We start from the raw sequence: 24,658 nt of genomic DNA on the forward strand, positions 1-24,658 counted from the left end.
CTTTACTTTGTCTCGCAGACACTGCAATACTTGATACTCTTTCTCTCCTGGTCTGACAAGCTTGATACCTCCGTAACGATCTCGCCAATATGAAGTCTGTCTTGCTGATCGGTCTTCCTGCGGTCTCCGCCGCCGTGGCTCCTCGCCAAAGTTACTTCAGCTTTGGGAACTACTTTTCGACAGGCCCAGTTGCAACCAACTCATGGATTCGGCAGGCAACCACAACACTCGTCCTGCCAGCCCTCAACAGTCCACACACCGGAAATCTGGGCTTATGGCCAGGGATGGGCACCAAGTTTGACTCAGGAGCAGATGGACATCTCGTCCAAGGTCTTGCCATCTCCACTGTTGGTTATGGGTGAGCCTACATCATGATTCAAGTTCGCCGGCTCCAAAGCTCATACGAACAGATCTCCATGCAACTTTGCTGCGACCGACAACAATTGGTGCGCCGTCGCAAGCACATATGACGGTATGACACACTCCCTTTCCAAGTGTCGACGGTTCTAACCCGTCTCTAGGTAACCAACACGACGGTACTCCATACAGAGCAAAACAAGGCGACCGTGTCACATACGACTGTAAGTTTTCCTGGAAATTGTCTAATCGATGCTCCGTTGCAGTGCTGACGCCTTCGCAGATAAGTACAATGATGCCACGGCCAACTTCGACCAGACGGTCTCGGTAAACGGCGTTGTAGTGTCGACCCTGTCCACAGCGAGCGGCCATGGCGCAGGTTGGGGCACAGGTCAGTTGAATCGCCCAAGCATTTCCATTCAGAGTCGATGTGCTGACTCTCCTTTCACAATAGCGATGGAGTGCCAGCAGGCAAAATGTGGAACCGTCCCAGAGCATCACTACGTCAACACGACGATAATCATGAACACCGCTGATCCAAACTACTCTAAGACCCTTGGGCTCAACGGTGCCACTGGCAATCTGGTCACCGCAGACGGCGGCAAGACCTGGACTGTGGCTGACATCACCATCCAGCAGTACACATACACTTAGATAAGCTGGAGTGAGTATGCAAGGGCCTGGGGGACGAATTGACTTTTTCAATGTATATCGTTCCTTAAGGCAGTCCCGTGAGGAAAATATATCAAGCCCCTCACAATTGAGTGATACAAATGACCTACGGGTCCATTCCGGACGCAGCCGAAAGTCTATGCAACCTCTTTTACAGAGCTATCCATCCTCCTTCATACACGGCATCCATAGCCGAACAGATGCCATTCAAGGTTTCAGACAACGAGCATATCAGATTGAAGGTTTTATAATACTCTATCAATCCCAAGAAAATCAAGCCTTTATATTTCATCCAGCTGCCTCTGGCTCTCATATCGTCTTTGCAAAGCTGGACAAAGCTTGTAGTATAAATCTCCTAGTCTGAGGATTCAATCTGTCTTGTTCGCTTCAAGACCTGTTCTATTTCCTTGAGGCAGTGCATTCGATGCTATAGTTTTGAAATCTGTAGCTCTATAATCCTTCGACGATCCTTAATAGGTTTACGTGACGACTTTATACTAGCTATCTAAGGATATATACCTTGATAACTCTATAAACCTCTTTGGTAGTTTAGCTGTACAACATATTACTCCACCTTATTCAAAGACTCTTTAGCTGTGAGGTTAAAAGCCCCGAAGAAGAAAGAAGAGGCTTTGTTAGTAAGGATAGGCTTGATATGAGCTATGAATCCTTGAGGGATACTTGACCAGCGTTGGAGTACTTGAGCCCGTTTCCCAGGCCCGCTTCCGGGTACTGAAAGCTTTAGGGTTTAGCTACCGGAAACGATACCTGCAACCTGGTCACTACCATTTGTCATGTAATAGTATTTGCTGCGCTCTAGTTGTCTAATATTCTATTCTACTCTAAGCAATGGCCCCGTCTTGAATGGTGTGATTTTTACATATTCCAAACGCTCTGGCAGATCGTCCTGAGACCAATACAACATCCCGTACCTCAGCCAGTGAGCATAAGTCCCAGGGACATTGTCGGAGCCCTGGTTCGCCTTCCACAGCGACCCCAGCGTCTCACCAACCACTCGAACAATTATGCCGTGAGCCAACTTGAAGCTAAAACTCCTCGACAGACACGCCTCAACTATCTCTCTGGCCAGCTTCTGGTCCTCGGTCTCGGGCACGCCTGGCTCGGGCAGCTTGAGAGACATCAGCTCAAACGCCCTGGGGCCGTCCCACGCCGTCATCTCGTTGATCAGCTGTGAGCCGACCATGTACTCCAATGAGTAAATGTGCCGAGTGACGTACTCGGGCCCATTCCAGCCGTCCTCCTCATCGACCAATGCCAAGACCATGCGCATCACCTGGCCCTGGATGATATAGTCGGTTAGATCCCTGCTGTCCTGGTCCGACAAGCTCTGGCCTAGCAGTGGAAGGCCCCGAAGTAGAGGGTTCTTCCACATGCCCTCCGTGCTCGTTTTCCCGCCATCCTCGGCCCAGAGCGCCAGTAAGAGTCTGTGACAGCGCCGGAAAACTGCGTTGTCCCTACCGGCGCATAGGAAGTAGTTGGTCAGGTCGTAATCGTCGGGCCCGCCGGCGTTGTTGCTCAGGATCTCCCATGGCGAGTTGGGATCGCCCACCGTCGCGTTCCAGAGTTGGTCCAGGTCGCCGATAGGCATCAGCCCGACGTCCACGTAGACACCGCCGTACTTGAGGAGCAGTGGCCAGCGTACGAGGTCGGAAGTGTGTTGCAAGGCGTATGTTCCTGTGATGGTCCCCTCGCGGAACGCCTTGGGGAAGGTTTCTGGGTCTTCGATGTCGAGGTAGTTGGCCACATTACAAGGAGAGCCTGCGGCGCGATCGACTACGCGGACTGTCCAGCCTTTTGAAGAGAAGCGCCGGTGATAGGTACGTACGGTGCGTTGCGTATACGGGTGCATTGTGCTGTAGCCCGAGTGCCAGAAGAGCCAAATGTTCTTTTCTGAAGACGATGAGGGCGGTGGTGGGTTTAGCAGTACAGCGTCGACTTCAGAGTCGGGTCTGAGATCAAGTTCATGTGTTGGAATGGCGTGAATGCCTTTCGGTATAGAGTAAAGGTGAGAATCCATGGTTGTATTGGTGGTTTCTTGGTCCATGTGGTGGTTTAGATTGGTGGTGGTGCCTGTCATTGATAAGTTGACGGGTAATTGCTGTCAAGGCCTGAGGTCTTTGGAAGCTTGTCGCGATTGCAATCTGATGCTGGACATGATGCAGGCCTTTTGAAGTGGGAAGTATGCTGGATTTATCTTCATAAATTTTCAACCTGAAAGATCGTGGTCCACACTACGTTGTTGTCTCGACTCACGCGTTCACTCCGGATGCCATCAGCGCTACCGGCCCCTTGTTAGTGGGAGCACCCAAACCCAGGGTCCTCAGTAACAACCACTAGTACGGGCTGTGCCGGCGGTCATTTCGACTCATAGTGGGTCGCTGCTACCTAGTGTCATCTTATACATCTCGACTCATAAGAGCAAGACCGTAGTTCGCTTCCTTCGGTCCCTGCAAATCATGTTCTAGGCTACTGCCCCTAGCACCGTATCGCCAGACTAATCACATTTCTCCTAATCTGTATAAGAAGTCACTCTACGAATGCATAGGAAGCCACCACTACGAACCCGAAGCATACTGATGATTCGCCATAAGACTCGCGATGTCATGGTCTTGCTATGATGAGTTCAGATCGTGTCAGCCACGGAGAGTGACTAGTAATGTGATTAGCGCCTCAGGGGGCTATCTGCGCTTTATCACGGTCTGGTAGCCATTCGCTAATACATGGTCAACGGTCCTCGTCGACCTGACCTCAATGAAGAAAGGTAACAACGGAATCATGAGTGACAAAGTGAGCGCGGTCACGTCGGATTTGAGATAAACATCAGCTTCAAGAATTTGTCCTAGCAGGATAAGCTTGCCTTTTCTAGTCGGGTCTTTTTCCAAGGCACAGCACATGTGCAAATTCGGTCACCAAGTCCATCGTTCCTGAGATTGTCATTGGCGTTTCGATTCTTTTGATTCGTTTGACAGCTCGTGGAGGCTAAAGTTGAAGCTACAATTGAGTGATCTGACTCAGGTAAAATGGCTAACGGGATCCTGATACCAAACGTGAGATTGTCGGTTCGGTCGAGACTCCTGGGATGATATTTGAGCTTAATCCATGCGAATATTCACCCAGGTCGGCTCATTGAGTTGGCCACATTGTAGACAAGATCCAGTCAGCTCCAAGTCACCTCAGAACTGAGCTACAGTTGAGTCAAAAGAATTGTAGTAACACGCAGATGTTTACATAGAATTAGTCCAAAATGGTTCTATTCTAATCAAAATATCATAGTCTAGATAGATGGGTGTAATAGAATCAGCTGTCGAGGTTTCAGGACAGATCATCCAAACTTTTGGCGGCACTTAAGTACACTGAATTTAGCATAATCACATCTTCTGTTGCCAACTCATAAAGGAGTGCCTCCAAGTTTGCCTTCCCACTTTTTCCGCCCCTCTGCATTGCAATTCTTCTGTTCTTGTCTTCTGGCCACTCTACCCTGGCCGCCTTTTGACGTATCTCGCATCCGCAAATAGTTCGAGACACAGTAGCGACATCGATGACTTTCCGCCATCATGCACGATGGACAATTGTTCCAAATGATACGTGATAGAAATGGTTATTATGACCGCCGCATTGTGTCCCTTGCCCCGCCGCCATCTACGCACAAGTTTTACCAATGCCACCTCACTGGAGTCAAGGCTTTTTCCCTCCGACCATCCATAGATATGGATCATGCATGGGGCATTGCCACTATTCAGCAAAGGATCGGGACTACATGTCGCCAACGGAGATCCCGTTTTTCAGAAAACTAAACGTTGGTTGGTTACGAGAGGAATCACGGAATTCCTTCCGATATCACCAAGAGCTACCCAATGATTTCGGCCCGCGCGGAGCTCGTAGAACTGGTTCTACGACTGTGCTACCAATGTTGCTCGCTTAAGCACGGGCCGAAGTGGCTCCTAGTCACAGTCGAAGATAAATGTATAGATGCGCGAAGGATCGTCGGCGTGGAATAGGATCGCTGTGGTCTGCCTTCTGGCGTATGCAATGCTTGCAGGCGAGCGATGGCGTGCTGCTGTAAATCTTCAACAGCAAAGCGCTCACTGGCAGGGTGGATGGCGCGTAGGGAGTAAAGTTTATTGCCCCTGCAGCAGACAATATCTGGTCATGCACGTGCCCGTGGTTCTGGATCTGGATTGTGGGCATGGGCAATGACAAAAAAGCTGGGGTGAGCCTTGCACAAGGTTTCATTACGAGCCAGATATCGCAATCTATGTCCGGATGCGGCAGGGGAGTGTGGATGGGCCTCATGCGCCTCTCAGCGATCTGGAATTCTTGCCGGCGTCCACGACCATGTGGCGACCGGGTTATGCAGCGATATTGGCTGGGTGCACAGGAATCCGCTTGCTTCTCTTATCTCGAACGCGCAGCTGATGCTGCCCCATCAAACAGGTAAACCCACATCCCGCGTGAGCGGCAAGATACCACCCGAAATAGGTGAGTGATGAGTGAGGGGTTGCATGCATGGATTTGGATAGATTGCCTGTGCATGTGGATTAGTTATCACCGTCTCTGCCGTTCTATCCTGTCAAACTATCTACATGCCGAAAAGTTATTTACCTAGCTACCCAGCATCGTCGAGCAGGAAACAGTCAAACTTTGACGTCGATGTCGGTTGAACACCTGGTCGGCACGGCATGACCTGGCTCTCTCCGAGGCCATCGCCCAGAACCAGATCTAGAGCCGGACCCGGGTGTCTGGGCCCTTCGTGTCAGGTCGAGAAATGAGCCAAAGGGGCAGGAGGTTCGGCTGCTCGCCGTGATGCTCGTGGGCTAAGCTGTCTAGACCGGGAGCCCTAGTACCAACAGGGAGGCTAGATGGAGTCTGTGCAATGGCGTGCGATGGCCACTTTTTGGCTCCTTATCGCACCACCTGCTGTCGTTGCATGTCTGCGACAGCATGGCAAAAGGCCGCAATATAGAGCTGCAAATAGGAAGAATTACACGGTACAAGCTGCTGCAGAGACGATCCCTCGGGCTCTCCAGGGCTGCAGCTGCCCACTGTCCGACCTTCCTATCCTGGAGACATCCTTCACCCCCATGCCCAGACCCATGCCGCGCCACAACCTTCGTGACTGGCAATGGGGACGCTGCTCACCAACGCCGACATGCTCTGGCCCAGCCGTCTTCCGATACACCGGGTGGACACCTTGGCTGCTGGGGCTGGGGGTTCTGTCAATTTGCTATCTGCCGTACCACTTCTTCGCAAAAGCTTATGTAGTAGCCACGCGCCGCCAAGTCGCCCAGTCCCTCTTTTCCATGAGCCCTATCCGCCCTTTTCCAGCGGTCTGTCTGCGTTGGCTTCTCTCCGAGGGCTTGTCTAGCTCTGTTCCAAGACAATAGCCGTTGCTTGTCTACAACATGCCTAACGCCGGCATCGACCAGGCCATTATCGTCGGCGGGCTGAACCCCGTCGAGGGTAAGGTCTTCCCCGTCCCCACCCACGCCGCCGCCGACGAGAAGGAGATCATCGCCGTGGGTGCTGCACGGGCCGACACCGATGGCACGCTCCCCGACGACAAGATCGAGCCCGTCCCTTCTGGGGAGGATGCTGGGGACCATGACAAGGACGACGATGGCCGTAGCAGTGACGAGGTCATCATTATCACCGGCGCTGATGCCGCACGCCACCTACTGCCTATGCGTGACGATTTTGACACGGCCTTGACGTTTCGCAGTCTGCTCCTTGCCTCGGGTCTGTCGTGTTTCCAGGCTGTTATGAGCCAGATCTACACTGTAAGTGGATATTGAATGTCGATTGAATATCACGTGCTCGCCTTGTTGCTGACATGTGGGCACTTAGTTCAAACCGACGGCGATTACCATTTCGGGCACTTTCATCGTGCTTATCGCCTACTTTCTCGGCAAGGCATGGGCTGCCTTCCTCCCTCGTGGGGACAAATTCGAGGCACGATGGAGGGCGAAAGGTGGCCAGGGCAACCGCCCCAAATGGATCTCTGCTATCCATTTCCTCAATCCCGGGCCCTGGACCCTGAAAGAGCACGCCGTCTGCGCCATCACGGCGACATCCGCCTCGAATGCCGCAGCTAGTGTCCAGGTGTTCGCAGCTCAAGACCTGTTCTACAACCTGCCTTTGAGCGCCACCACCGTCATCTTGAGTACAATCTCGATTGGTCTTTTCGGTTACGGCATCTGCGGTGTCATGCGACCAATCGCCGTGTGGCACGTCGATGCTGTCTACTGGTCTACTCTGCCCACTGTCAAGACCCTCCAGGGATTGCATTGGCAGGATTTGAAGAATTCCAAGCCGCTGAGGTACTTCTGGTACAGCTTTGGTGGCATGTTCGCCTACGAGTGGTTCCCTGCATACATGTTCCCGTGGCTGAACAGTGTCTCTATTCCCGTACGCAGCCCCCACTCCATTAGCATACCCATAACGCTGTCTATCGTGTCGCTGGATTATTTTTCTCGGAGAATCGAACATGACGTTTGAAACGCTCTGGAATAGTCCCGCGCCACTGAAGAAAGCCTCCATGAAATGTATTCTGATCTCCTACTAACACGAAACCTTATAGTGCCTGGCTGCAATGAAAGCTACTGGCGACAAGGCCGCCGTGCTGACTAACCTCTTCGGTGGGTCTATCAACAATGAAGGACTTGGTCTGTTTAGTCTGTCTTTCGATTGGCAATATGTAAGATCTTGACTCCTGGGAGTGATAAGACAGGATTTTAACTGGGAACCGTGCAGATCACTTCCTTCAACACCTCACTTCCTCTGAAGTTGCAGGTGCATGCCGCCGTAGGATATCTCGTCTGCTTCGCCGCGATGCTTGGCATCTACTACACCAATGCGTGGGAGTCAAAATCGCTTCCATTCATGTCGACAACCCTGCGAACAGATGATGGTGGAAAGGTAAGCAGATTCTAAATCTATGCGAATGTGAAAAGGAGAGAACTCTCCCCTTGCAAGAGAATCTAAGGCCTCGGCTATTTGCTTTGGGTCACATTGAAGCCCGGCATGGAGAGGTGCCACGTCAAGATAGTGTTCTGCTTATGAACCTTAAATGGCTAACTTTCGGGATCGCAGTACCCGATCGCTGAAGTCTTCACTGGCGGTGTGCTCAACCAGACTGCCCTGGCAGAGAACGGTTTGCCCAGACTAACGGGTACCTTCGCCTACGCTATGTTTATGGCTAATGCCGCTGTGAGTGCTAGTTCTCTCATTATATGGCTGAGTCGTTCTTGTATACTGATTCCGAGTTAGATTGGCGCTCTCGTTCTGCATTGCTTCCTTTTCTGGGGTGGAGACATCCTGAAAGCGTATAAAAGCGCAAAAGCCGGCCGCTATGATGATCGCCACCACGCCCACATGGCCAAGCACTACAAGGAAACGCCTTGGTGGTGGTATGTTATTGTGCTTGTGGTCAGCTTCGTCATTGGTCTTGTTGTCGTAATCAAGGAGAACATCACTCTTCCGGCATGGGCGTACATCGTTTCGCTGCTTCTGGGAATATTCATTGCGCCATTGGTAAGCTTGAACCCCTCCAAGGCCGTCATGTCCTCACAAACACGTTCTAACTTTGGGCCTGTAGAGCACTATTCTCTACTCTCGGTACGGCAACGGTATCGCCACGAACAACTTGTCGAAGATGTTGGCAGGTCTGATGCTTCCTGGTCGTCCTGTTGGTAATATGTACTTTGCGGCTTGGTCACACAACGTTATTTCCAACGCTGTTACCCTGTGCAATGACTTGAAGATGGGTGAATACCGTACGTACATCTCGAGCTTATCGGTGAAATTCTTGCAAGGCTGACCTATGTGACTAGTGAAAATCCCTCCTCGGGTTATGTTCCTCACTCAAATATACGGCACTATTTTGGGTGGTTTCATCAATTACGCAGTCATGATCAGTATCGTCAACGGAAACCGCGACCTGCTCGTCAACAGCAATGGCAACTCTTCTTGGAGTGGTGCTACTATGCAGTCGTACAATACCAACGCGACCTCGTGGGCGCTTGCCAACTACCTCTACGGATCTCATGGTCTCTACTACATGGTTCCCGTTGGCCTGGCAGTTGGCGGTGGTCTGGTCATTGTCCACCGAATTTTCGTATTCGTAAGTCTTTCCTTCATCTCCCCTTTATCATAATAACAATCTTTCGGTTCACCAACTAATCCTTGGCGCATCTAGTTCGTACCCAAGATCAAGGGCTTCTCGACCTCCGAGCTCAACCTGCCGCAGTTCATCCAGTACGCTGGCTACATCCCCTACAACGCCAGCCAGACTTGCGTTATCTTCAGCCAGGTCATTGCTGGCTTCTTCACCCAGTTCTACCTGCGCAACTACCGCCCGCGCATCTTCAGGGACTACTCATACCTCGTCACCGGCGCCTTTGACGGCGCCAGTCTCAGCGTCCTTTTCATCCTGTCGTTCGCCGTCTTCGGCGCCGGCGGGCCTTCCATCCCGTTCCCCACGTGGTGGGGCAACAACGCGGATGGCTACTACGATCTCTGCCCATCGTCTGACTAGACTTCGATAATTGTGGGCTGGAAAACTGCAAAGTGGTAGATAGACGGATGAGGCGCAGACTTAGACCAGCGGGCTGTGGCAAAACTGCCCTGTGTGAGGAATGCAGGTTCTTTCCCACAGATCAACCATATAGCACCAATAATGTTCATATCTCGTCAAATGTGATTCTCTACTCAACCTTTAGTGACATCAGGTGCAAATTTCTCGTGCTTTAAATGCCCAAATAAGCTTGCACGGCACCTGGGCAGTGCATTGCCAGGCACGAGCTTAGCTCTTAGCGTCCGCTCCATGGCCGCAGTGCCTCTGGGGTGAATAAGTAAAGGAAAGGTGCAAACTGGAAGATTACCAGCTACGGGATAATCTCTTGGTGGGATCACCTTCCATAGGATAACCTCCTGTAGTATAACCTTGTATGGAGATGTAAGCCACAGGTGGCTCCGGAATGAGATCTTCGCACTTCTCCAAACGTGGCGGTGTCGTTCTAATATTGTATCTGATGCCGTGGGCATCAAGCAGGGTCTGCGCCGTGGCCATATTATTTTTGACTCCTCAATTTCGGTTCAATGTCTTGTCATACCCCAGATGATCCTCGGTGAGCAGGTGCTTTGGAATGTTGAGCAGTCATGCATATCAAATTTACGCCCCTCTTGGCAGTCAGATCGAACTCCTTTTCATCAGGCAGGTGGGTGGGTGTCCTTGCTCGCGCGCGCAGTTGGTCACTCGGACGTGTTGATGTGTGCCCAAACTTTTCCCTTATTCTTGTCGCAGAGGAGCGTCAACGTAAATGATTCTGCGCGAGCCAGGACGGTAATAAGCTTTTCAGCCTTATGCAAATCGACGACTTGGCAAGAGATCTTTAGGCAACAGCCATATGGAGGCCTGGTCCCAGACTGGGAAATTCAAGCGGTGAGATCACTTGATCACCTTCGTTGTTGACCAGGCCTGCCACCTGCTTGCAGCCCTACTCCACAACGGTTGTGTGCGTCATTTGGTTTTTGCTGCAGACGGTGTGTCGGGACATGCAGGACAGCCTAATTAGCGTTAAAGGATTCGACAATACTGGCTAGATTGGCTGTTGTCTTCCCAAACTATTGCTTAGTATGTGGTTCTGTGCCGCCGCCATGCGTCTAAATCATTTAAGCGTAGGCAGAAGCTCTCGAAAAGGTGGACTTGGTAACCGCATTGGGATGACGTCCTGCTAGCGCTTCCTTCGGGACCCTCTATACGAGAAGGCTTCTTCTCTGATTCGCCTCCCTTTGATGAAATAACATGGAATTTGGTCCCGGCAGATCACTCAGGAATTCGAGCGGCGATATCGCGCGACGCGGAGGAATGGAATGAATTTGAATATCTCCCCGTGCCCTGGTAAAATGCTTTTTCGAAGGTTCTCTTCAACCAATTCTCACATTGCGAATCGTAACAACCTTTTGAACGCATCAAAATCTACTCCATCAAGAACACCAAGAGAACCGAAAATGAAGTCCTTCATTCCCGCCATCCTTTTGGGCCTGGTCACCCTTGTCTCAGCAGACACGACCCCAACAGACACGTCGATCCCGAAGTCAACAGACGCCTCATCCTTCCTCTCAGAAGTATACGAGGGCGAGGCAACACCGACGTGGGCGACCGGCAAATACGCAACAACACTGGCGTCGGCGCTCTACAGCGCGCAGACCTCCTTCGCCATGCGGTCCGACTACCGCGACATCGTCGAGGCCATCTGGTCGGCAGCCGACAAGGACGGCGGCTCCAGCGTCGTCGAGTCGCTGAGCGAGTCGTTCTGGAACTGGGGCGCCGTCACCACAAACAACTGGTTCCAGGACAATGTGCCCAAGTCTCTCCAGACTGCCGTCGCCCAATATGATGACACCTGGGAGAGTGTTTTCACCAGTGTCGAGGCCAAGGCCACGGGCACGCAGAACGCTGCCGCACCGCGATGCACTGGCATGGCTGTGGCTGGTGTTGCGGCACTCGGTGTCGCTGCTGTTGCTGGGGCCATGTAATGGGCTGCTGGGGCTGATTTCGGGCTGGTTTATACCCTTTTGATGAGTATGATTTGCTTATGATGTGCGGTATTTGGTGCTTGGTTTCTTGGAGTTAGCCGAACGTTTGAAGTTTTGATGAGCGTGGAGAAAAGTACGAGCGCGTCTGGATATGAATGGGCCCTGCTATTTCTGACAGCTGGCTGGTGTTGATATTGATGCTAGCATGTTCAGTCGCTACAGATGTAAAGTTTGGAAAACGGTGTTTTCACCATGCACATAAGCCTAGAGAGTGGCGGAGTCGGAAGGTTAATATGTCGATTTACACCTAATACATTCTGTACGCTTTGTTAAGGCATTTCATGCCATAATCCTGAGCTTATTGATATTCTAGTTAGTTGAGCTATGATCTGTCCTCCTTCCTCAGCTGCTCAATGGATATCGTCCAAGACCCTGCTAAGCTATATGCGAGGTACGCTTTGCAAGTACAGTCAGATTACGCACACACAGACTCAGCTTTTTCAAACATGCAAGAATCACACAGACCATCAATTCAATCTATTTTCTTTCTCTAAATGCAGATATTTGGTAACGAATGGGATATGTATCCAACTCCCCGTATGGGCGCTTTCAAGTGCCACTCCTTCAAGACTACACAGTACTCAAATGATAATGGGAAAATTGAAAGTATTCTCGTACCATGACACATTGTGAAGGCTCCTACTATCACCATTGAGTTTTACGCTGCAATGAGCAATCCGCGTACACGGGCCAATATATGCTCACCACAATGCTTGTTGTTGGCTAGTGAGACTAAGAAGTACTCAACACCGTCGTCCCATATCTGCAGTTCTAGACAGGGAATACATTTCTTTTTGAAATTCAACGTCAGGCCAATGAGCTAGCCTATGGTGACTAAGTCGTGCAGATGAATTTGACTTTGATGCGACCCCGACTGTCATCATCCATGAGTGGCCCGCCTTACTTGCTCTCGAGTACACTAAGAGCTAGAAAGAAGCGTAATGCAGGATCCTTGAGCCGAGCTACACCAAGTGCTGTCGTATCACACTATTTCTAAAGGCAATTCTCCCCGCATCTGTCTCAAAAAGCAATTGCTCTGTAGACAACGCACGAAGTGACAACCAGAAGCTGGGCCACTTTCTTCTGCAACATGCATACCGGAATACTTGTACTGGCTTGCTCTGTGGGCAAGGCATTGTCTATACAACTCAGCTTGAACCCATCAACGCACCTCCCAGTTTCCTCTTGCAGATGTGTGGGTCACCAGTGCTCAGCTCGTGTCACATCGCTTCTCTTGATACTGACTTTTTGAAATTTAGGGACCTCATGACGACTGTTGGCCATCGCAACAGTCTTGGAGTTCTTTGAATGCGACTGTTGGAGGAGCTCTAGTCAAGTCTGTCCCTATCGCTACATCATGTTACCCTGGGGCCGCGTTCGATCCGGTTCAATGCGAACACGTCACAGAGATGTGGACGGATCAGGATTTCATGACCACGAAACCTATTGGGAGACCTTATCCGTATAACATTACCTGTGCGCCGGTCAACTATACTGATTATGATGTGCCAACAACCTGCACACTTGGCATAAGCCCTCAGTACGCTGTTAATGCAACCAACCTCGACCAGATCAATTCGACCATGCTATTTTCGCAGGAAAACAATATCAGGCTGGTCGTGACAAGTACAGGGCATGACCTGCAGGGTCGCTCAGACGGCTTCGGTAGCCTCGAAATCTGGCTGCGATACTTCAGAAACGGGCTACAATTCCAGGATATTTACTCCTCTATCAACGGCTGCCAGAGGTCCAATTGGACCGGAAATGCCATATTAATAGATGGCGCATACCAATGGGAGAATGTGAATGTATTTGCAAAGGCCAACAATGTTATTGTTGTCAGTGGAGGTTCGATCTCGCCAGGGGCCATCGGTGGCTGGCCATCAGGCGGCGGACACGGCCCTGCAACGCGCAATTACGGCATGGGAGCAGACCAGATCCTCGAAGCTCGAGTTTTGCTTGCTAATGGGAAGGTCGTCATCGCCAACCATTGCGAGTACACAGATCTGTTCACTGCAATCAGGGGCGGCGGTCCCGGGTATGGGATTGTTTTAGGTACTACTGTCAAAGCGTACCCAAATGTCGAGACTGTGACAGCTCACCATCTATACTTGGCACCACTCTTGAACACTTCCAACAATACGGATCTTCTCGAAGCAGTTACGATCCTTCTGCAGTCATTCCCTGATCTTAGCGACGCGGGCTTCGCCGGATATGGTTTCTGGTCCCGCAGTTACCCTGGACCGTTCATCGGCAATGCGACCTCTGGGTATTCACATGGGATCTGGACCATCGGCGGGACTCAGGCTGAAGCTGAGGCGGCATTCGCGCCGGTCAGAGCCAAGCTCCAAGCTTTCAACAGCACACTCTTCATCAGCGACAACTTTGCTACATACACTGACTACTGGTCATTTTACGAGGCCGAATCAGGGCTGCATGATCCTGCAGGATCTTCGTCCACCTTGACTTCTAGACTTATAGGTCGCGAATCCCTTGGGAATCACACTGCTGTTCGCGAGACTGTAGAAGTGATCGCCGGCAAGCCGGAAGAGTACACCGTCAACGTAATCGATCTCGTCTCGGGCGGCCAAGTATTCGCAGATGCATCTGACGAGACTTCCGGATTGCATACGGCATGGCGCACCTCTAACTATTTCGTGACGATCGGTCGAGGAGTAGCACTGAACGCCTCCAACGCTGAGCGCTATTCGGTCATGAATGATATAACCTACGTGAAAGGTGCTGCCTTGAAGAGGTTAGCACCAGATACGGGCGGCTACATGAATGAGGGAGACAGGAATGACCCAGACTGGAAGGCAGCGTTTTACGGGGACAAGTATGCGGATCATCTGGCTGCGAAGATGAAGTATGATCCACTTAATACTTTCTACTGCGCTACTTGTGTGGGCAGTGAGGCGTTCGTGGAGCAGCCAGATTCGCCTCTGTGTTCTATATAAAGGCTGATACACCTCTCATTCTACCTTTCTAGCACATCAAATGCAGAGGCTTCGAGAAAATCTTTGATTCGGCAGATTCTGAGTGTTAAATAGTTATCACGTCACAGCGGGATTCCAGCAAGCAATTAGTAAACGGATGAAGTGACAAACGAGACGGCCCGTCCCCCTCCGAACCCGTCGCCTCATTTCACAGTAGTCAGTGTTGTTTTTGACGGCCATATGTCTAGGCAGGACGACGGAGGTTTGATGCCCGAAGTCTTCTATCAGTTTGGAGTCTAGTTGTCCTAAGCAATAAAGCCAGCGATCTGAGTCTCTGTCAATCACACATATCTCTCCATTCATATCGAGCATATTGAGAAGACCGAAGTCATGCAGACCCAACATATGTCGTCTTCAACCAAGACTGTGAAGGCACTGAACGCCAGCGAGGAAAACGAGAGCTGGAGGCCTGGTTGCATACAAGGGCGAATGAAGTGCTTACAACCATGAAACAGGGCTACACTCAAGTCGTAGATCTGGAAGGGGTGATCTCAACTCGCTCGAGTTGCTTTCAGTCAGAAGCTGACTCATGCAAAAGGAACAGAATGAAGGGAAAGACTGTCCGGGGGGAAATACGAATATGGTGCCGCCGGGCAGCATGATCTTCAATGGCCCGAGGAACTGTCCGCCATGATGCATGTATGAAACCAGCCACTTCATATCCTTTTCTTGGTCAGAGTGTCAGATTATCTCGTCATTACCGCACAGTATTACATTTCGTTCTTAGGCCGGCGACTCCGGCTGTGTTTGAGGCCCGGGAAATTGGCTTGGGGCTTGTTATTTTCAGTATCTGAAAGCATAGCCCACTTTATTAAAAGAGCTGCTTGAACGAGTTCCACCGTTGCCACCGATCTTCGTGATTTTGTAGAATTTGGCCGCCGTTCTTTGAGACGTTGAAGACGTTGAAGATGATCTGTTTGATGTTTTACCTAGGCAACTAGTGGCAGTGGACGTCCACTCAACAAGGAAGTCACTCAATGTCGGAGGTCTGGTAGATCCATCCGATTTCACTTACATCAGTAAATTCCAGATCGTCATCCAGCGCAAGAGCCCCGTTCAGCTGTTGTGAATATGCTGTTGCCGAGCTACAGTGTCAATCCAGTCACCCGGAACCTCCACGCCCCCACTGTGAAGAGCGATCATCGAAAGCATTCTATTGGCAAGGGATTTGTGTAAACCTTGCCTTCTCTCGGTGCTTCGTACAATTTCGTAGCAGAGTCCCGGGAGAGTCTAGATGTCATGAGAGGCGTCACTAGATCATGGAGATTATGCCAATAACGACCAGAAACACCCTTGAGAATTCCCCCTCTCTTTCCCCTCGTTATCAGGAACATCGTTGTCTACGAAAATTTCACACTAACGCCAAGTACCTATACCAGTCAAATATCCCGAGATGGCAGCACCGATAGGACGGAACCACAAGATAGCCATGTCTTGGCGCGATGATGCAAGGCTTGGTACTCTTTGCAACACCACGCCATGATCTAAGCATGCATCTCATGTACCTATATATCCTGCAGAGCGTTGTTATTCATCGAATGAAAGCGCTCATGTATGCAGCGGGTGCGACGTTGCTGACATTGGAGTCAAATCGTCATTCCATTCTTTCCCCCAAACCCAAATTTTGGCAGCAATTTGGAACCGCCGCCACGATGAAGGACCGCGGAGACGCAGTTGTACAGCATTCGACCACTTTGGACGCCGAAAAGGTCAATGCGACGGCTGACTCCGCTCCCGGAACTGATTCTCAGAGCATCGACGACCTCGACGGTCCCAACTCCCGGCACCATGTCTTCTCCGACCCGATTGCTGCAGAGCACTGGCGCAGCATCTACGAGAAAGCTGGCTATGAGAACAGACACAGATTTGACCCCGAGTTCACGTGGTCGGCGGAAGATGAGCGTAAGCTTGTTAGGAAGGTTGACTTGAGAATTATGCTATGGGCTGTAAGTGCCTTCCTAGCATACTACAAGAAAATATCTTTGGCCCTCACTACTAGTTTGGTGTCAAGAAATAACACTTTCATATTTTTCTAACATGGATATAATTAGTGGATCATGTTCTGTGCTCTCGATATGCATCGCAGGAATATCAACAGGGCCATTTCCGATAATATGCTGGAGGAGCTCGGCAAGTTGTTCCATGCTACTTCGAATTGCATTTTTGCTTCACTATGCTAACATCATCTGCGCACAGGCATGAACACGAATGATTTCAACTATGGACAAACCATTTTTCTCGTGTCTTTCCTTTCCGCAGAACTTCCGAGCGGACTCATAAGCAAGAAGCTCGGTGCTGACCGGTGGATCCCATCCATTATTATTGGTTGGTCAATCGTTGCCGGCTCACAAACGTTCCTCACCAATCGAGCCGGCTTCTACGCCATCAAAGCTCTTCTGGGTTTACTTATGGGAGGGTTCATTCCAGGTAAGTCACTGCAAACCTGCTGACATCTATTTCATTTCTCCTCCTGTTGTTGACGAGGGTGTCGTTCCTGTTGCCGCAAAAATCCCCGGCGACCCACGTTCCGCCCGCCTATTCCGATGTGGCCATGGCAAACTGACATGTACAACAGACATCGTGTTGTATCTGACATATTTCTATAAATCGAATGAGCTACCCACACGTCTGGCTTGGTTTGTAAGTCCTCTGATTTCTCTTGTCCGACACTATCCCAACGCTTCCGCAAGTCGAATTTCGCTGACACAGATCTCATAGTGGACAGCTCTCAGTACTGTGAATGTTGTGGGCTCTCTGCTTGCAGCAGGTGTCCTTCAGATGAGAGGCATCAATGGCTGGTCGGGTTGGCAATGGCTATTCCTCCTCGAAGGTATTATCACTTTGATTGTTGGCCTCTTCTCTTTTGGCCTCATGCCACCGGGCCCTTGCCAAACTAAGAATTGGTTCCGCGGCTCTAAGGGATGGTTCGACGAGCGAGAAGAGAAAATCTTGGTCAACCGTTTGCTTCGGGACGATCCTAGCAAGGGTGACATGAACAACCGCCAAGCCGTTGGGCTCAAGCTGCTATGGAAGGCCGTCCAAGACTGGGAGCAGTGGCCGCTCTACCTTGTTGGTCTGACGACTTACATTCCTCCGAGCCCTCCACAAAACTACCTGTCACTCATCCTGCGGCAGCTCGGGTTCTCGGTATTCCAAGCAAACCTGCTCGTCATTCCATCGCAGGTAATGTTCGCATTGAATCTTCTCTTCGTTACTTGGGTTTCGAGGCGTCTTCAAGAACGAGCCATTGTGTCCTCCTTCGCCAACATCTGGATCTTCCCCTGGATGCTTGCACTGGTCGTCCTCCCTGCATCTGCATCGCCGTGGGTTCGATATGGAATTTTGACCGCACTTCTCTCATATCCTTATTGTCACGCCATTTTGGTGGCATGGAATGCGAAAAACAGCAACGCGGTGCGCACACGAGCTGTTTCCGCAGCACTGTACAACATGTTTGTACAGTCTGGGAACATCATCGCGTCCAACATCTACAGAGATGATGACAAGCCGCTTTACAAGCGAGGAAACAGCGTTCTGCTGGGCATCACTTGTTTCAATATCTTGTTGATGTATTTGGTCAAGGTGTTCTACATCTGGCGGAACCGCGTCCGTGATCGAAAATGGAACGCCCTGACACCTGAGGAGCAGGAGCAATACCTCATCAACACAAAAGACGAGGGACAGCAAAGACTTGATTTCCGATTTGCGCATTAGCGGGAGAGTTCACTGTGCGGTCGATGCAGGCCCGAAAGCGGGCATGGCAAGTGTTGAATTACTGGGCTCAGGAGCATGAAAAGTCAGAAGCCAGCATGTTTGTACGTTGAAAAGTCGATTTCAAAGACACGTGGAAAGCCAGTTCCAGACCTACATTCCTCAGATATGCCTGGAGAGGTGTTGTGGTTCTTATGAGCTTACTTACATAGGTGTGGTGTACTACATCGCATACATGCACTAAGGCTAATTTGCTATGCTATACACTCGTCTTCAGCTTTGTTGCTGCAAAGCCCTTATACAGATTCAGCCATTTGAGTGACAAACTTTTCACTTCGTCGCTTCTGTAGAACTTTTGTTCAGGCTTCCTTGGTACTGAGATACAATGTTCGTTCGTTTTACTGAAGGCTTCATCATTGCCCCGTGACGAGTCACATTTCCGCAATGGGATGGTACAGTGAGCAAACCTAGTGAATCACCTGCTCTGAGCGGCATTGGAATTTTTTAAAACTTTGGGCAGTCATTGATTTTAGGCCGATTTCTTTCTGCCTGGTTCACTGCATGGGTCGATGGTGAGCCCAAGCCCAGGACAGACTCTCGAGTATTTAAAGACGCTCAAAATCATGAAGCTGTGCTCGGGAGGCGGGATACAAGACGCAACAAGAGAACCAGACAGCGTATTCCCCGAATTCTTCAGATTTCGGCCTCCTTGTTTTTGAAACGCTGTTCAGCTTTATATCGTCTCGGACGCTCGCAACATGGACTCAAACGTGGACTGGGATTTCGCAGCTGCGATGATGCTCGTCGCCGATGCCATACTCGTGGCGTCATATATGATATGGTTTTATATCATGAATCGCATCCTCCATGGCCGGTCCTGACACCACCACACGCGAGGGTAACAATGGAAACCATAAATTCTCTTTTTCCCTCATCCTCATTAAAGTTCATGCTCACCTGATGGACCTTGTGCATAAGATTAACCTGAGGGGATGTAGCTACCAATTTCCCCGCAGTTGAAGCCCGGAACTTGGATATCTCCGACCTCCCTCCATGATCACGAAAGTCAATGTGAATGCTCAAGTCCACCGAACTTCAGTCCAAAGATCATTCTATGACCAAGTCTCATAAGTGAAAAAGTCACGATGCCCTGTACAATCATTCGCAATTCAACTGGTGGAGGAAGCATTGGAGCCGAAAGCACAGTCAAAGCTGCCAACACCTTCACTGGTGACGTCTGGTGCGTTCAGTCATTATGATGCATTGATCGTGTTGAGATTCTTTCACACGCAGTCTATCGCACTTGTCCACCACAGCTATGACCTTCGAGCTGTACACAAGACCAAGGCTGACTAGTATCTCACAGGATGGACAAACTTGCGGGCCCAGTCGACGGGATCCATTGTAACCACGTCACCTTCCTGCCCGGTGCTAGGACACATTGGCACACTCACGAAAATGGGCAGATACTCGAGGTTAAGGCTGGAAGTGGGTGGGTGTGCGATAAGGGCGGCAAGCCCCAACGCATCAGCGTGGGCGACATTGTGCAGTGCCCAGCCAAGACGGTTCACTGGCATGGCGCCGACGATGGTAGCATGATGATGCATCTTGCCATCAGTCTTGGCAAGACTACTTGGATGGAAGAGGTGAGCCAGGAAGACTATGCTGCGAAGAATAGCTAAGGCGGTATGAAACGGCACCCAAATGAAGAGGCCTCGAACTTGAATGGACTCTCACGGAGGCCAGGTCATGCGCAAGTCTAAGGAATCTCCCAAGCTTCCTGCATTAGTATTATACAATGCCGCTTCCATACTAGGCTGCCACAATTACCTGATATCAGGGAGCCCCCGGGTCGAATTTCAACGCTGAGCTGTAAATAAGTAGCCGATATCTCTCCGCTTCGAAACGCGCTTGCCTTTGGTGATCTTCCGCTGAACATGTAAATCTGTCACTCGTGCTAGACGATATGTGTTTGGGCCGTTCTAGGTATGAGAAAAAGGATGCGGTCATGGAGTCCGCTTAAGTATGAGTTTGATTTCAACTACATTCGGAAGACACCAAACTTCGTGTCGCCAGGCTTGACTTCATTGCGGCCGGACATGGCAGCCCGTAAGCCCAGTCCTAGGTAGCGCCTCGTATGTTGTGGGGGGATGACTCCATCGTCCTGTTTGAACTTAAGTCAGCGTCACTGTATCCGCAACAAGGGATAGTGATATAGAGCCGCATGGTAACTCACCCATAACCTGGCGCTCGAGTAGACGGCATCGCTTTCTTTCTCGATCCTCTCCTTCAGACCCGCATCCACGGTCTTTCCAACGGTCTCCATCACTGCGGCCAGCTGCTCGCCGCCCATCACACCAATCCTTGCATTGGGCCACATCCACAAAAACCTGGGTGAATATGCCCTCCCGCACATGCCGTAGTTACCAGCACCGTAGCTGCCGCCGACCACAACTGTGAACTTGGGCACGTCGGCGCAAGCCACCGCGGTGACCAGCTTCGCGCCGTTCTTGGCAATGCCTTCCCTCTCCGCATCAGTACCGACCATGAAGCCGCTAATGTTCTGCAGGAAGACAAGCGGGATGCCACGCTGGCTACACAGTTCGATAAAGTGCGCGCCTTTCAATGCAGAAGAAGAAAACAGGATGCCGTTGTTGGCAACGATACCGACCTGTTGCCCATAAATATGCGCGAAGCCCGTCACCAGGGTCGTCCCGTAGTCGCGCTTGAACTCTGCGAACGCCGAGCCATCGACCACACGGGCGATTACCTCGTGGATGGGGAGGGGTTTTCGCAGATTGCTAGATGCAATGCCTAGAAGTTCCGTTGGAGAGTACAGCGGCTCGGTGAAAGTTTCCTTTTGTTGTGGCGAGCCTGTCTTCTGAGGCCAGTTCAGATTACTGACGCACCGTCTCGCCAGGACAAGGGCGTGTGCATCGTCCACGGCCAGATAGTCAGTCACACCTGAGACACTCGAATGCATTTTGCCTCCGCCCAAGTCTTCGGCACTGACTGACTCTCCCGTCGCAGCTTTGACCAAGGGCGGACCAGCGAGGAAGATGTGCCCCTGCTCCTGTACAATGATGCTCTCGTCTGACATGGCGGGGACGTAGGCGCCTCCTGCTGTACAAGGTCCCATAACAACAGATATTTGTGGGATTCCGGCTGCAGACATGCGTGCTTGGTTGTAGAAGATGCGGCCGAAGTGATCGCGGTCGGGGAAGACATCGGACTGGTGAGGCAGGTTCGCGCCGCCGGAGTCCACAAGGTAGATACATCTGTCAGATGAGAGAGTTAGCATCAGCACGGATGTTGTCAAATGACTTCCCTGCGCCTGAGACAGCGAATGGAGAGAGGAAGCTGTCTTCTTACGGTAACTTGTTCTCCTGAGCGACAGCCTGCGCCCTCAGATGCTTTTTAACAGTGATTGGGTAGTATGTTCCGCCCTTCACAGTGCTGTCGTTGGCAACAATCACGCATGTCACCCCCTCCACAACGCCTACGCCCGTGATGATGCCTGCGGCAGGTACCTCCGCCTCCGGATATAGCTCATGACCAGCCAGACCGCCCAGCTCCATGAATGTTGTGCCCGGGTCTATCAGCGCCGTGACTCTGTCCCGAGGCAACATCTTTTTCCTTGCCAGGTGCTTCTCTCTTGCTTTTGGCGGCCCGCCCTGCTGGACTTTGCGTGTGAGCTCGGTCAAGCGGGCCATGGCCTCGTCCATGGCCAGCTGGTTCTCCTTGAACTCATCGCTGCTGGTATCTATTACAGACTGGATCGTAGATATGACTTGGGCCTGGTACGGAGGTGTGAAGGTGGCGATGGTTCGCTTGCTCCCGTTCCCCGTGGGGAGTATGGGGACGGCGGGTCGTCGCTGGCATGGGAGCCCTGGGCGAGAACGAGGGTGGATCTGAATCTGAGTCCGGGGTAATGAGCGGGCCAATCGAGGGATCAGACCTGGTCTTGAGCTCCGTATCGACGACATCTTGTTCGACTCGAAAGGTGCTGGAGACTGGTGATCTCTCTGCAGAGGAGGCGAGATCACATCTGCTACGAAAGCATCCAAGGACGGGGCGCGGCTGGTAAAGGGAGACGTGAAGACCCAATTCCCGACTTGCAGTGTGACGTTGAACTGGAGCATCCACGGATCTCAGTGCCTCGGCCCGCGTTTAAGCGATCTGAACCGCGATTGGAATCCGGGGAACACCTGCGTTCTTGGGCCGAAGCAATGCGGTGGTTCACATTGATGACCCCTTCCAAGCTCTTGGGAAAACAAACAACTCGCTTCGACATGGAGCATGTGAGCATTTGATTTTCCTCAAGTTGAGTCGACATACAATTCCCAAGCAAACATGTCAAGCACGAGAGTCCTTGGCCGCCTGGCCAGATCAGCGCGACCCCTCCCCAAGGCATCGTCGCCAACGTCCCTTGCTATCCGTGCCAGAACAGCGGTCCCTGAAACCCGAAGATGGGCCTCGACCTCCAAGCACCCGCAGGGCTTCACGCCTCCCACGCAAGCCGACCTCGAAGAGCTACGTGAGCGCGTGCAGGAGTTCACCAGGCGCGAGATCTCCCCCGAGGTGGCGGCCGCAACTGATCAGACCAACGCCTTCCCGCCAGAGATGTGGGGAAAGCTGGGCGAGGCGGGCTTCCTGGGAATCACGGCAGACGAGGATGTCGGCGGGCTGGCCCTGGGATACCAAGCACACTGCATTGTCATGGAAGAGCTGAGCCGCGCCTCCGGGTCCATCGCGCTGTCCTACGCGGCGCACAGCCAGTTGTGCGTGAACCAGTTGCAGTTGAACGGCTCGCCGGACCAGAAGGCAAAGTATCTCCCCGGACTGATAGCTGGAGAGAAGGTTGGTGCTTTGGCCATGAGCGAGAGCGGCGCGGGCTCAGATGTCGTCTCCATGCGAACTACGGTGAAGAAGGTGGACGGGGGCTATGTCCTTAACGGCTCCAAGATGTGGATCACAAATGGGCCTGATGCCGATTACATCGTCGTGTACGCCAAGACAGAGCCCGACGCAGGGAGCAAGGGCATCACGGCTTTCATCGTCGAGACAAAAGAGGCAAAGGGCTTCGCATGCGCCCGCAAGCTCGACAAGATGGGCATGAGGGGTAGCAACACGGGCGAGCTGGTCTTCGACAACGTCTTCGTGCCCGAAGCCAACATCCTAGGCAAGATAAACGGCGGCGTGCGCGTGCTAATGGAGGGCCTGGACCTTGAGAGACTGGTGCTCAGCGCCGGGCCTCTAGGTCTGATGCAGGCGGCGCTCGACGTGGCGCTGCCATTTGTGCATACAAGGAAGCAGTTTGGCCAGCCAATCGGCACATTTCAAGCCATTCATGGCAAGTTGGCCGACATGTACACGAAGCTTCAAGTCAGCAAGGCGTACACCTACGCCACTGCTCGCGCTGTTGACGAGGAAGGCATCATCAAAACGCAAGATTGTGCAGGTGCCATACTGTATGCTGCGGAAAGGGCCACAGAATGTGGCCTGGATTGCATACAGGTGCTTGGTGGGATGGGCTACGTGGAGGAGATGCCAGCTTCGAGGATACTAAGAGAGTAAGTATTGCCCTACCACCGTACCTTCAATGAAGACCCCGAGACCTTCACGGACGCATGTGACTGACATGTATGCGGCAGCGCGAAATTATACGAAATTGGCGCCGGTACTTCTGAGGTGAGGCGTATGGTCATTGGTCGTGTCTTCAACAAGGAGTACGCGAGCTACTCGGTGTGAGCAACGTGGTACCGGTTGAGGGAAAACATATGAAATCACTTCATGTATCAGCATGCACGGCGCTCAGGCGGGTCCTTCTTTTCTTCGGGCTCTCGTTTTGTGGCAGCAAGGAATCAAAATTCACTTATTCCTGCAAACGTCTGAGCTTCATCATGGCTGTGCCCGAGCGGAGGTCCCTCGCGCATAAATGACCCTTCTGCGACTTGGACGCCGCACTGATTCCTCAATTTTGTTCCTAACTCAACGTCGCCACACATCGGTGCTGCCTTCGGTTGCCAAGGCATCTCGCTTCCTGCAGCATAAATGTGTTTATGTCTTCCAACGTGAATTGGTGCTGACGGCGGCGATGCGAGACCTGAAACGAACCATTGCATGGGGAAAGGGGGGCGTTCACGTGGAAGAATGCTGGGTGAGCATCAAATTTCGAGTTCCGGGACACTCATCGGGAACGAGCATTGTAAGGACATGCACAAAGGAGATCCCTCATGTCAGCAGAGGGGTTCTGTAAAGTGATGCCTCGTAAAGCATGGCTGCTTCGTGTCGGCCGATTCTCT

At 51.6% G+C, this 24,658-nt stretch overlaps 9 protein-coding genes across 9 annotated transcripts; 7 read left to right on the top strand and 2 right to left on the bottom strand.

The window, feature by feature from the left end:
- Positions 1-89: 89 nt before the first annotated feature.
- J7T55_011487 (uncharacterized protein) lies at positions 90-1,011 on the top strand (the record flags this gene model as incomplete). The annotated part of the gene is made up of 5 exons (XM_053135018.1): positions 90-358; positions 411-472; positions 522-581; positions 641-748; positions 812-1,011. 5 exons carry the CDS (start codon positions 90-92, stop codon positions 1,009-1,011), a joined length of 699 nt encoding a protein of 232 aa, XP_052999295.1.
- Positions 1,012-1,689: 678 nt separating this feature from the next.
- Positions 1,690-3,067, bottom strand: J7T55_011488 (capsule polysaccharide biosynthesis protein; the record flags this gene model as incomplete). Its single annotated transcript, XM_053135028.1, has 2 exons — positions 1,690-1,768; positions 1,962-3,067. The coding sequence occupies 2 exons, from the start codon at positions 3,065-3,067 to the stop codon at positions 1,690-1,692; spliced, it is 1,185 nt and encodes a 394-aa protein (XP_052999296.1).
- A 3,385-nt stretch (positions 3,068-6,452) lies between these two features.
- On the top strand, positions 6,453-9,583 carry J7T55_011489 (opt oligopeptide transporter; the record flags this gene model as incomplete). Its single annotated transcript, XM_053135039.1, has 9 exons — positions 6,453-6,827; positions 6,895-7,500; positions 7,628-7,744; positions 7,801-7,965; positions 8,140-8,256; positions 8,317-8,580; positions 8,645-8,822; positions 8,880-9,169; positions 9,245-9,583. The coding sequence occupies 9 exons, from the start codon at positions 6,453-6,455 to the stop codon at positions 9,581-9,583; spliced, it is 2,451 nt and encodes an 816-aa protein (XP_052999297.1).
- A 1,475-nt stretch (positions 9,584-11,058) lies between these two features.
- J7T55_011490 (uncharacterized protein) lies at positions 11,059-11,586 on the top strand (the record flags this gene model as incomplete). The annotated part of the gene is made up of 1 exon (XM_053135050.1): positions 11,059-11,586. One exon carries the CDS (start codon positions 11,059-11,061, stop codon positions 11,584-11,586), a length of 528 nt encoding a protein of 175 aa, XP_052999298.1.
- A 1,469-nt stretch (positions 11,587-13,055) lies between these two features.
- On the top strand, positions 13,056-14,882 carry J7T55_011491 (isoamyl alcohol oxidase; the record flags this gene model as incomplete). Its single annotated transcript, XM_053135061.1, has 2 exons — positions 13,056-14,512; positions 14,831-14,882. The coding sequence occupies 2 exons, from the start codon at positions 13,056-13,058 to the stop codon at positions 14,880-14,882; spliced, it is 1,509 nt and encodes a 502-aa protein (XP_052999299.1).
- A 1,412-nt stretch (positions 14,883-16,294) lies between these two features.
- J7T55_011492 (llantoate permease) lies at positions 16,295-18,356 on the top strand (the record flags this gene model as incomplete). The annotated part of the gene is made up of 4 exons (XM_053135072.1): positions 16,295-16,544; positions 16,839-17,069; positions 17,218-17,282; positions 17,361-18,356. The coding sequence occupies 4 exons, from the start codon at positions 16,295-16,297 to the stop codon at positions 18,354-18,356; spliced, it is 1,542 nt and encodes a 513-aa protein (XP_052999300.1).
- Positions 18,357-19,498: 1,142 nt separating this feature from the next.
- On the top strand, positions 19,499-20,035 carry J7T55_011493 (uncharacterized protein; the record flags this gene model as incomplete). Its single annotated transcript, XM_053135083.1, has 2 exons — positions 19,499-19,593; positions 19,720-20,035. The coding sequence occupies 2 exons, from the start codon at positions 19,499-19,501 to the stop codon at positions 20,033-20,035; spliced, it is 411 nt and encodes a 136-aa protein (XP_052999301.1).
- A 359-nt stretch (positions 20,036-20,394) lies between these two features.
- J7T55_011494 (carboxyl transferase domain-containing protein) lies at positions 20,395-22,495 on the bottom strand (the record flags this gene model as incomplete). The annotated part of the gene is made up of 3 exons (XM_053135094.1): positions 20,395-20,517; positions 20,590-21,631; positions 21,726-22,495. 3 exons carry the CDS (start codon positions 22,493-22,495, stop codon positions 20,395-20,397), a joined length of 1,935 nt encoding a protein of 644 aa, XP_052999302.1.
- A 211-nt stretch (positions 22,496-22,706) lies between these two features.
- J7T55_011495 (isovaleryl-CoA dehydrogenase) lies at positions 22,707-24,104 on the top strand (the record flags this gene model as incomplete). The annotated part of the gene is made up of 2 exons (XM_053135105.1): positions 22,707-23,926; positions 24,008-24,104. The coding sequence occupies 2 exons, from the start codon at positions 22,707-22,709 to the stop codon at positions 24,102-24,104; spliced, it is 1,317 nt and encodes a 438-aa protein (XP_052999303.1).
- Positions 24,105-24,658: the final 554 nt, after the last annotated feature.

The sequence above is a fragment of the Diaporthe amygdali genome (assembly GCF_026229845.1).
Source record: "Diaporthe amygdali strain CAA958 chromosome Unknown NODE_2_length_3802984_cov_64_841326, whole genome shotgun sequence".
Lineage (NCBI taxonomy): Eukaryota > Fungi > Ascomycota > Sordariomycetes > Diaporthales > Diaporthaceae > Diaporthe > Diaporthe amygdali.